Raw genomic sequence first — 12,968 nt, 5'->3', positions numbered from 1 at the left:
CCTTTAAGTTTCACTGTTAATCAAGAAGAAATTCCCAGCAACAATATAAATGCTAACTCGCTTTGCCTGACATAATAAGCTTCCTTGAAGCTTCCCATTCATAGTAAGCTTGTCTTGAAATTTTGTACAGTTCAGTACTATTATTTCAGAATGAATTGTTAACCTAATTTGTAATCAACGATAATTTGTGAAGCATTAGTAATTGAACTGTATAACTGTACCTATAATAAACTCATAAAGGCCACAGAACATTAATGAATGCCAAACACGTTACATTCCTTTTAATATGAATGAAATCGAATAAATTCATAACTACTGTACGTAAAATACGACACAAAACTTGAAATCCTTACAACAGCATTAAGACTTAGCCTCACAACTGTTGAAAAGAATGTTAAATAAACGGAATAAGCTTAAAACCTCAATTCTTTTAACATAATCATGGTGCCCCTAACGACGAACCAAAAGCAAACTTCTTTACATTTGTTAACAGACAAAAAATAAGAAAGACAACTTTTCTTTGCGCAAGTGATAAAACAATTACTGAATAAAAGAAAAGCTCAAACAAGGTAACAACAATGTTTCAAAAAAAAAAAAAAAAAAAAAAAATAGAGACATTGAAATTTTCAGTATTCGTTCCGCCTGCAAAATTTCCAAAGGCAATTTTGAAACTAAGGTGTTTCGACAGAATTTCTCAATCATTTATCATGGAACAGCACATTTTAATAGAAAAAGAAACCTTTATTCAGTTTTGTTCTTTCCCACATTCATAAACGAATGCCTTCGTATTTTTTTATTGTCCTTATTCTGTGACGTTACCTTTAACTAAAGATAGTTTTCGATTTTGTTTTTCCTTTTCAATATCGTCGTTTTTTTTTTTTTTTTCCCTTTTTCTTTTCTCCCACACTTTTGTTCAGCATGACAGTTATGCCAGGATATGCTGAACACATTAACAACTGAAGTTGACATTAAGAAACATTAATTTTGATATTTTCAAATCTTTCCAAGCATTTACGAGATACTTTTTCCTTTTTTGCTGTATTCTATTACAAGAAATAAAAAGCGATTTAATAATATTTCAGTTTTATCTGCATATATCTATATCTATATATAATTTGCTTTATATATAAAAACAAATATAAAAAATGTTTTAGGCCCTAGGCCTCAAGTTGCCCGTCACAATTTTTAATGATCTGAGCACGAAATTATTATGAACAAATCACTTAAAAATCTCACAAATAATGCACATTCCTCTGATATGACTAACTGGTGCTAAAACGAAAATTAAATACTAAACTTTTTTATGCAATCACGCCAAATCACAACACAAAAGCAGACAGGCCTTATCTGCCTAAACGTATCCCAGCTCCTGGTAGACAGCATTCTTTGGAGATGTAATCCAAAGGTCATATATATTTTTTAATTTACCTTTTCGAGGAGACATTTTGAACGTCCCTAATCTCGTATAAAACACTACAGCAGGTTACTGTTGCTGTTATTGTGTAAATATAGCACAATAACAGCAACAGTAAATGATCTCAATAACAAGTGTTTTGCCAAGGATTCGAATTCATGTACACTGCAAAGGCAGTCAGCCTAGCCATCTACCAAAGGAAAAGGATATTATGAAAAACCATACACAGAACTAACTAAATTTATGTTGAACCCGAAACACAAGTTCATCTCCTTAGTGGTAGGAAATGCGGTAACAACTTACTGGTAGGAGAATGCGGCTTGTCTCCTTACTAATAACAGCCAAACACAAGTTCATCTCCTTACTAGTAGGAGATGCGGAAGATGTCTTTGCGGAAGACAAGGCGCTCGGAAGTTAGGGCTTTCTCTAGTTATGAATTATCTTCTTTACGCGTTTCTCTTTTAGTGCGAATAAGAACACATTAAAAAACGCCCTGAAATGAAAACAACCAAAAAAAATACAGATTCCTGACGTTGCAATTTGCAAAAACGTGTTTCAGCTGGGGTAAGACGAAAGAGATGATTTCAAATACACGATATTTCTTAACTAAGTCTAACTCATAATTTCTTAACCTTTTGGCGTATACGGAACAAATACCGCCTATTTAATACCATAAGCCAATCCATGTACGAGTTGATGAGAAATGCCAGATATTGTAGCAAAAATTGAGACAAAAAATCCATGTATAAGCCGAATTTAAAATCTTATAAAACAATCTAGCTACATATCGTCGAAAATTCGTAGAACTAATCGTCTGATTTAGCTAAGATCTATTCAGACAAGCTGAAAGAAACTTCTAAATTCTCATCCGTTCAAAAAACAGACAAGGAACAATCCTCCTATCCTAGATCTTTATATACAACTTGTCTAACAGTTGGTTTTCTATGATATAAAACAAGAAGTTGAATTGGTCCTCAAAGAAAAATGGCCGTGTGTGTGGGGGGGGGGATTACATACATGGCAAAAAAAAAAACTCCTCGGCTTGACAACAAATGGCCGTTGTAACATAACATTCAAAGTAGAATATTAATTTTGTGATACTCACAACGAAAATCAATCACGTTTTTACAACTTTCATAAAATAAAACCTCCTTCTCCTCCCAATATTCAGGATTAAAAAGAAATTACACTTTTAACAAACTCTTAAAAAAAATCATGTGAAACACATGAAAAACCATCTTCTGTCACTATTACATGAAATGTATCTTCGAATCAGACTGTCACATAGTATTTCTCTACACTAATCTAATAAAGTTGCCTTAAATTTAAGTATATTAATATATTTAGATCTAAACTTTTCTCCCTGTAGATTTTAGAGTTAATCATGTTTGTTTTCTACCACTAAAGGCAAGGAAACAATGCATTGCAAAGGAAAAGCAACGCTTGATTGCCAGAACTTTATTCTAACACATAATCCTAATAAGCTGGCAGTTCAAGTCGTTAAAATGACGAATATTACGATACGTGACATGCTCTATTATTGATCTATGACTCAATGATTAGAATGCGTGAACACTCGTGACTTTCACCGCGTGATAGACCATTTAACAAAAAATGCTTTAGGTATTCGTGACGCTTTTAATCATAATTACGCTTCTAAAAAATATTCTTATTCAAAAAAGAGGCTATGTTTTTCAACTTTTTCGCTCTCTCGTTTGGCTATTTCATCTGAAATTCATTCTTTGCGCTTTTTCAGGATTCTGTTTACTTCCCAGACAGTTAAGGTTTGAAATAAATATTTTTAAAATTCCAGTATATTTTCCCTCCTTATGCATATTCTTCATTACTTAATTTCTATAAACATAATTCAGGGCGATAATATTTGGTGGCAACAATTCGAAAAGTGAAATACCGTTTACAGTGAAACGCCACAGAATGTGAAAACGAAATTAATATCCCTTATGGGCTAATTTACACATAAATTTCCATAGTTTAATTTATTCACGCCTCAACTAACAGAAACAGTATGAAATTATTTCAACAAACATAACATCGATAAAAATTCATTTGATATTCAGGAGTCAGATATACACGATATTTCCTCAATTTTCGGCATGAAAGGCGAGAGGTGGGAAAGCTTAGTTAAAAGTTCAGTTGAAACATTTAAATAATGCTCTTTAAATCAATAAATATACAACGGAACTTAAACGCACAAAAAATAAAAAGTGCTGAAAAGTCGAATATCCTTTAACAAAATTCATTATCAACGTTTACGATCAATATATTACTATAACGTAATCGACTACCGCATTAAAGGAACGTTACGCTACAAATGAGAAAAATGAAGTTAATTATCGATTTTGATGATACATTACCGGAAATCCTCAAATACTCAAGAGTTCGGTTTCTAAAATAACAACAATTGAAATCGTTAACATTTAGCTATTTGTTATCATATTTGACTGAAATTAGATGGTAAGCAGAGGCAGATAGATATATTTACTTTCTTCAATTTTAGGATTTAATTTTTGAAGCAGTTTTGGACATTCTACTCTGCTGATGGCATTCTGCTCTCTTGATAAGTGGGAGTTTTAGTTACTCGATTAGAAAGGGTTATTCTTCAAAGCGCGTACAAAAACACACTGTACTTATACGGCCAGAGCGGCAAAATTTTTAGAATTTGGAGATGCACTGAGCGACAAAATTTTTAGAGGGAAGAAAATCTTTATAATTTAGGCAACTTGGGAAGCAGAATTTAAGATTCGTAGAAATTGTACTGGGTAGGAAATGCCTAAAAGCAAAGTATTCCGTCCACGGCTAAAGTTACCGTAAGGAAATTATATTCCGAATTAATCTAATATTCTTTTACTGCTAAACAGCTTCAGAATGTAAATCCTGATGTGATCTGGAAACGATCAGATTGTTTTTCAGTACTCAGAAGTAATTTTCAGAAGCCCAATGCCACAGAAGGTTCTTTTCGGATTTTAAAAACTTGTAATATAGAATCTTAGAATTTTGACAGCTATGTGCAACAGCGAGCAGACAGACGAATTTAGCACAGCGAGAATATAGATAAAATTAAGAAAAGTACACTCTTAAGAAATTAATTAACATGTAATGTGTATTCACACACATTACATATTATTAACAGTTTTCCAACTGGACTGTTGGTTTCACAAAGGATATTATACCTTTTGTATACTGCTATCCGACTGAAATGACATAGGATAAGAATTTTTAAAATTTTAGTGTAGTTCAGGAAAGATTTCTCCAAGTCAAAGAAAACAATAAGAGGGCACAGTATATCTTCTTAGTTTCACAACCAACTGTGATTTAGACATTGGTATTTAAAGCAACAATAGGGTTTCGGGTAAAATCATTAAATATAAATTCACTAGTTACTAGGAGAAGGTGAGTGGGTATACTTGGATGCAGTACATCATTTCTGTCCTATCTCAAATTATTTTTTGAAAGTAAGATCTTCGTGTTTTTAAGATATTCATTGCATCAACAATTTCACAAAAAAGGACAGTAAATGCAGTATTTGGGTATTAGCACAACTAACTTAATTGAAGTCACCAGATTTTCAGAATGTGCCAACCTCTGGCAACCAGTCGTATAACTATTCCAACAAGCAATATAGCCATTTTCATATGCCAGTTCTATTTGTTGTACTCAAAGTTTCAAAAATTTTATAGACAAATCGTATTTTTTATCTTGAATTCAGGTTTAAAATATACATTTGTGGGATTTATCAGCAATGGAAGAAACAGCTGTAAAACTTCTGCAGGAATAAAACCTCTTGCAAAAAACATTTAAAGGAACAACTGATTTTAAACTATTCGTAAAGCGATCGCCATGAAATTTCCACCAGAACGAAAAAAATAAAAACCCGCTTGTAAGTAGACTTATTCGTTGATTTCAGTATAAATATCTAATTCAAACATAACATACGCATATAACAAAATACATTAACGCATTCTTTTTTAAACATTACATTTCTTCTGCAAAAATTCGCCATGTTAATCTGCCAAGATGGTTGTGCTAATACTTAACTTTTTTAATCCTTGGTCTTATTTAACTAAAATTCATATGCATTCATACAAAAAATTAGATCCGACTTATGTGCTTCTTTTCGATCCCATCTATCACGCAACTTCGCGTATTAATGAACTTTGAAATGTATTTAAATCTTGATGAAATCTTGTAAACAGGTTTTTGTGTCATTGGTGCATCAGTAATTCCGGAGGAAAAACGATGATCGATAGATAAGGAAAAAGAAAATACCCGTTAATAACATTCAAGAACTTTTTATAGTATACAAAAAATGTATCCCTTTCTAAAAAGTGCAGCCTCTGTCAGGTGCCCTGTAGGCATAAAGTACTTTAAAGTATACATACAACTTATGACTACCTTTTTGGGGGGCGGGGGAAAGAAGGCATAATTTTACATTTTATTCGAGTGTGTTTTTCTGTATAGTAAAACAACTATTCGGTACACAGTTCGTTCTCTGATGATTGCAGTATATGTATGAGACATACCAAGATTTCATTATATATTTTATATCATTTCGAGGCCACAAATTAAAAATGTACGGGGGCCAAAAATTCATACTCCGTAATGATCTTCGGAACGAATTTAAATTCATCACACTCAGTAACTGATGTACTGGAACAGATGTATAAACGTCTATATTTTTATTTTTCAATAATACTGATAAAAACTAAATTTGTGACGAAATTCGCTTCAAAATATTTGTAATCTAAGCATTTAAAACATAAAATTCCCCTTCTCGTTTCAACATAAAATTTTTCGCTGCTACTGAAAAATTAATTTATATAGTGTTTTTTTTTTTTTTTTTTAATGCTTCTCTCTTTTGTTTGACAGGGCTTAACCTAAAAATCCCACGCTCATGAGAACGTTTTGAATGCTATGTGACTTACTTAAATATATATGTTACAGTGAAAGGCCGAAATCTGGAGAATGTCGTGATTCTCCGGTGAATATCAACATTCACATAGTCGCTTGGGGTATGTTCGAGATATTTGCTATCCTCATTTTTCACTTACAGTGGCGAATGCCGACATTCACCATGCATTGATGATGAATTTTGAATAAAAATATTTTTGTTACTTTTTAAATCATACTTTACTATTAAAATATATTATGATATATGTCAAAATAGGAGAAAGCTTAAGTAACAGCACGTGTAAATAAACTGCTGAAAACGAACAGTGCATTTTAAATGAGAAAAGAAAATAACACCAATAATAAACTCATTATGTGATTGACGTTATACAATCTTATTTACTGCAACAACTTAAACTGTTATGACACTGAATTGCACAAGAGTTCCTTGCTTTTACAATGCCTATCTGTCTACCTTCTCGGCGTTTCTTTTCGACCTCAAATAGAGCACATCTGTGCTTGCTGACATACACCAGTGATGGTCGGAATGTATAAGAACATAACCAAATATTCGGTCTTTCACCGACGTATTTCGTACACGACGGTTTGGTACATTCAATGGAGAATGTCAACATTCTTCAATTTCGGTGTTTCACGGCAACATATACATGACAGGAAGTATATAAAAGCAAGCCAAAAATGAATGAAAAATGAAATTTAAGAACGTTGAGTGGAGTACATAACTACACTTAGCATCTCTTCGAATAGGATTAGTCTTAATGATTATCCAATGTTAATCGGATCTTTAACACTTAGCAAACAGAAGCGTGAGAATAGCAAATACAAGCAAAGAGAAGCTGCGTTCGAACTTTCGAGTTAAGTTAATCAAATCCACGTCTAAAATAAAGTAACGAAGAAAATTAATGTAAGCGACAAAAACGAATAAAATTAAACTCAAAGTTTAAATTGTAGGTAGTTTAAATTAATACAATTACACTGCAATTAACAGATTACTGGGAGGAAAAAAGAGCGAAAGGTTGTTTTACCCACTTTACAGTAAACGTTTAATAAAAAAAAAGAGAGCTAAAGGTTGTTACATTCTTTACAGTAATATTAAATACAGTGACTCCGAAACTTGAGAATACATTCAACTTTTTTTTATACTTATTAGTAATTATTTACTTGCTTTGAAAATTAAAGCAATTACTAACAAGTACACAGATATTTTTATTTCATACACTTTCAGAAGTAGTTGATGAATTTATTTTGATAAAATATAGAATAAAAAGAAAAATTCTTGAAAAAACTGCATGTAGAATTTAAACTAAATGTTAACAGATTTTTGCTTTGAAAAATTCAGAATATACTCAGAAAGCTTCTGCTGTTTTTCCTAAATAAGTATCAATATTTTGTTGCACGATCTCTAGCCCTTATTTTGCTTCCAAACGTCCTGGTACAGACTCGAAGCTTTTAGTTGCGTCTGATGATATTTTGTTTAATGTTAGCTGTAATTCTTTTAAATTGTAGTTTTGAGATTCCCTAATATTTCCTTTCTACGTGAACTATAACAAACTTCTAAATATAACAATAATTCTAGAATAAAGTCTTTTCAAAAAGCTGAGAGGAGGATAAACATTATTTTCTATCTTTAAATTGGGAACCAAACTTTTCCAGCACGCTTCCAACAAGAACCTCTGGACGAACTCTAAAAGAGCTGCGATTTAGGTGTTCGTTTCGCTTAGTAAAGTGAATCATTTCGCGATACGAATTGCAGATATATTCCTGGCACGCTTCCAACAACACCTCTCCGTGAACTGTACAAGAGCTACAACTTCTTTTTCTTGAACTAGAATGAATTCACTCAGTATAGTGAATCGATTCTTTTGAATGAATTCTGGAGCGAATCGTTCTACTCTTCTCAAACTATAACAGATCCACCCTATGTTTTATCGTTGGACGTAAGATTTTAGGACTAAGTGTAGTGCTTGTCTTTCTCCAAGCAACAGAACCACCACTATCAAATACATTAAATTAGCTTCGTTGAAAATGATCTTCCTCCACATTTTTGTATCATTAATTGCTGTGATTTAGCAAATCCTACACACTTGCTTTAATTTTGAAAATTTATGAACGGTTTCTTTCTAGCTAATCTACTGTTATAATCACACCTTCTGATGATATTTCGCATAGTTTGGGCAGAAACATGAATGCCAGAGATTGTACAGTTTCTACGTCAAGTTAAGTGGCACTGTGGGATCTAGTTTGACTTCTTTCAGAATCTACTTTCTTCTCACACTTTTATTTTAGACTAATCTTTCTCTTTTGTACTCTCAAATTATTTTCTGAACATAGGCGTGACATCTTCCCATAATTTTAGCGATTTCACGACTAAGATTTATCATTCTTTGATAACTTTAAAACAAACCCAAACATCAAAAACATGAAAACGAAAAGCGAACTCAAAACAGTCATGTTGGAAGAATGGATGAATATTGATACAGAAATTAAAAAAAAAAAAAAAAAAACTAGTAAAATCTATTTTCCGAATGTTTAAAAGCTGTTGTGAATGCTAAAGGATATCCTACTAAATAAATAAAGTCTAACTAAATAAAGTTTCGCTATATTTGAAACATATTTCATGTAATTTTGTTATGAATAGATTATAGATCTTATTATTAAAATCTCATTCAGAAAGTTTACTTTTAATTAATGGATAGAACCCTATTTCAATGAAAATCATAAGTGTACGAACACTTTTGGAAGCTACTGTATATGTACTCTTATGAAGTCATTACCTGCACAGAATAGCCCACCAGCGGCCGAGCGGTAAAGTCGCTGAACACTGGTAGTTCGGTCCGAGGTTTGAATCCCGCGAACGGGCTGGCTGCATGGGCGTTTTCGTGGTTTTCCCCATGTGTAACGTGTATACGAGCCAGTTTTCCTTAGAAAGTCCTCCACGAAAGGCATCCCTCCCCTTAGGCAGATAGCCCTAGTGTGCTTTGTTATAATTAAATACACCACACCTGCACAGAATAGACAGTCATTAACTGAACAGAAGTCTGCATATAAACCGCTTGTAATAAATTACCCATATATCTATAAATAAAATTAAAAAAGATGATTAAAAATTGAGGTTTTATAATGTAAGGATTCGTTGTAGTGCCCCTGTTCTTCAAGCAAAGTTTGGTTAAGCCGGGTTTTATATTTCGTAACTACCACCTGCAGCTAAAATGCGCGAGTTAACTATCAGAAAATTTTACACATCATGAAAACTTTTGCATTATTTTTCATGCTAAATAAATAAAAATTTTAAAAAATAAAATCATAAATTTCTAAATTATTCTCTTTGACAAATAACGATAACATGTTTCCGAATAGTTCACCCTTTACCAAATGACAAATTCTACCATTCATTTCATTACTGTGTCTATTAAATAATAATGTGAAACAATATTCGTAACAGGAATATAATAAGGGCATGAAAAATATGTCACTGCAATTAATTGGAGAATAAGATGTCACAGTGCTAAGCAGACGCACATTCGAAGCAATGGCTAAATAAGTTTCAATGGCACAACTTGGCGCCAAAAAAATTTGGAAAACTTTCAAACAGTTTGCCTATGTACACCAACATTCTTCACCATATGAAAATTTTATTCCAAATAAGAATTTTCTTCCAATTTAAATTAACTACATTTTAGTATTGCATATAGGAATCTCCACTGTAATGAAATAATACAAATACGCAAAATTGTAAAAGAAGGTCAAAGTTTTTTTCACGGTTCAGTGACTTCGGTCTAATCTTTACAATGCAGTAACCCTTTTTACGTCTGCTTTAAACACTGCATAAAGAGGTCATTCTATAACAATTAAAAAAACGCGACGTATTTGTTTATAATTATCAAATAAAAAAAATAAGCTAAAAAATTAAATAAAAACTTTTTTTTTATTTCCCTTAATTTATAACGAGACTATTAAAAATATTTTTTCATAACCATAACTTACATGATTACAGTACAAAACGTTATCGCAACAGCAGTGTAAGTTAATTATTCCACTGTGAATTAACAATGGCGAACTCAAGTATTTATTTTCCACATACTAGTATGGTTTAAGAAACACGCATCTAAAGTGCTACACTATCTAATAAATTTTCTGCACTAGTTTCATATAATTTCTATATTTCGCAAGCAGAATGCGATTGGAGAAAAGACAAAAATTTATCCCATTAAATTCTACAAATATATGCGTAATTTACACAGTCAAGTAAAATATTCTAAGGCCTTAAACGTTTTTTAATCAAGCATCTATATTTAAAGATTTACTAAAATTTGTCATTTATTAACTGAACAGATAGGTAATAAACCACTGAATTGCAAAAATAAAAGGCAGTTTCTTTTCTAGAATAATTTGTTGTACAGTTATAGTCTTAAAATTAATGTCAAACAATGTAGAATTTATTGAACACTTAACTAATATAACACTTCGTAGAATTTGGTTGCAAACACAACTTTAAAGCACCTAAATCAGACATTGACTGTTGCGATTAAATTAAAACAAATGTAAAGAACAAGACGGGAAATTACATACGAATCACATCACTTTTCATTTCGAATTTATTTCCAGAGGCTTATCTGCAACAGTTGTATCCAATAAGCCATTACACTTCACACAGATTTATCCATTTGCTGGCATTCCAAAATCGATACGATGAGGAAGGAGTGCGTTACATTCATGATTTTCGCCCAGTTGGGATGACTACACAAGTTATCCAAAAGATATAATAGAAACACAAATTGGTAGATATGAGTAAAAACTTATCACACGACTCACAATGTAATAGATAACATTTTTTTCCTCTATGAATTTCATAACCTTTTAGAGATTGCAAACAAATTTGTTTACTAGATAAAATTGTATCGGTTTCAAACTGCATCTTGGAACAAATTCCCCGACTTGGTTTCGGTATTTCTACAATTAAGATCACTTTTTTTAACAACTCATTCTATAAATTAAGAATTGTTTTAATTAAATCTTAAATGCCAAAATTAAGAAAATATGAAACTAATATTCAAATTTAAAATGCGGCAGCTGCAGAAGAGTAATCGCAAGGAAAAGAGATACTGATACGTGTAGAAACAAAACAGCATTTTGAATAAATTAAAATTTATTTTCGAAATGAAGAAGATTTTTTAATATTAATGAAGGCAAACATACTAACGTAATTACCCCCTAGTTTGGCCCGCCCAGATCATAGCGATTTAAAAGTCTGCTCGCATCAAACTAGTTGCAGAATGCAACTGATCGGACCTCATAGAAGAAAAAATACTGTTGCAAATTTCGTGCAATGCGTTTGGGAACAATATATGGTAAATAACGTTCTATAAGTGAATATAAAAATCCATTCACTTCTAAATAAGCGTAAATAGCCGGCAATAAAAATAATAATATTCCACAGACCTGTTCATCGTCCTTATCTTGCGAGGCCATTTTCCGATTACATGTACCGCACTGAAGGGACTGACGTCAGGCGTCACTACTCCCTATATACGGGTTCTTCGCGTCGGTCTGACGTCACAGAGGCTGGATAACTTGGCGCTTTGGAGCGATAGTTTCTAACATTTTGGCGAAGGAAGGGTTCCATGTTTGGCGACATTTAGGGTTTGTGGAAAAGCTCGTTGACGCGCTAACGGTTGCTGTTAGCTAACGGTTGTTGTTAAACGAAGGTCATTTCGTAACTAAAATTGGATTGTAAGCATTCTTACCTTAAATCAGGGGTTCTTAACCAGGGGTTAGGAGGAATTTCATAGATTCAGAGGGGGGGGGCAGCCAGCCTTTTATTTACCTGTTAAGTATTTAGTTCTAGTTTATGAATGTAAAAAATCTATTATTATTGAAATTTTCGTATTTTTTGACAGTTTGTATACTTTTTCTAGTTAAATTTATCAAATGCATTTAAATATAACCTAAATTTATTTAAATGCATATGTATTTTTTGAGTTTCAGAAAGGAGGGGGATGGGAATAATTGTCTAACAATGGTTAAAGGGTTACATGGGTCAAAGGTTTAGAACCACTGCTTTATATGTTACTTTGTTGGTTTTGCGAAGAAAAAATAATTACGTTTATATCCTAAATAATTTATAATAATTAAGTTATAATTATAAATAGTTATTGGTGAGCTATCGAAATTTTAACAAAGGGGTCGCAACTTATAAAAACAAAATATCAAATTCTAATTAAGTGTTTTGTGTTCCAAAAATAGCCAAAAAATGAAATTTATGAAAAAATAAGCTTAGAAAAATAAAATAAGTGCTTGGAAATTTTTGAAAAAAAAGAAAAAAAAAGAAATACATAAACTACATAAAATTAGGAACAAGTGTAATTATGCAGCACAGTTTATGCCAGAACTTGCCACATATTATTTTCTCTTTCATTCATATAAGTTGATCTTCTAAAAGGTTTTTTGGAAAGAGGATAAATTTAAAAAAAAGTTTAGCGTAATGTTTAGGATTAAATAATCTTAAAGGTTTGCCATTTAAGAATATTGTTATTAAACCTGAATGTACAATCAAGACCTTTCTGTGGAAATATTGTTCATCCAGCTGGAAGCTCATTCAGCTGCAACGTTTACCTTCCATTACATT

At 32.0% G+C, this 12,968-nt stretch overlaps 1 protein-coding gene across 3 annotated transcripts in view; it reads right to left on the bottom strand.

Annotated features, from left to right (window-relative positions):
• Nucleotides 1-11,900, bottom strand: part of LOC118203405 (sodium/potassium-transporting ATPase subunit alpha-like) — a 186,740-nt gene extending 174,840 nt beyond the window's left edge. For all 3 annotated transcript variants that reach the window (XR_015041392.1, XM_085817579.1, XM_085817578.1), the window contains exon 1: nt 11,783-11,900. Coding sequence is in view for 2 of the 3 variants with exons in the window: in XM_085817579.1 (XP_085673705.1) it covers nt 11,783-11,812 (30 nt within the window). In the remaining variant the exon portion in view is untranslated. The remainder of the gene's footprint in view (nt 1-11,782) is intronic.
• Nucleotides 11,901-12,968: the final 1,068 nt, after the last annotated feature.

Source organism: Stegodyphus dumicola, chromosome 5 (genome assembly GCF_044657685.1).
Source record: "Stegodyphus dumicola isolate Sdum_Otavi_A_Nest chromosome 5, ASM4465768v1".
Lineage (NCBI taxonomy): Eukaryota > Metazoa > Arthropoda > Arachnida > Araneae > Eresidae > Stegodyphus > Stegodyphus dumicola.
The sequence above is the reverse complement of the archived record's forward strand: the minus strand, read 5'-3'. Positions and strand labels throughout refer to the sequence as shown.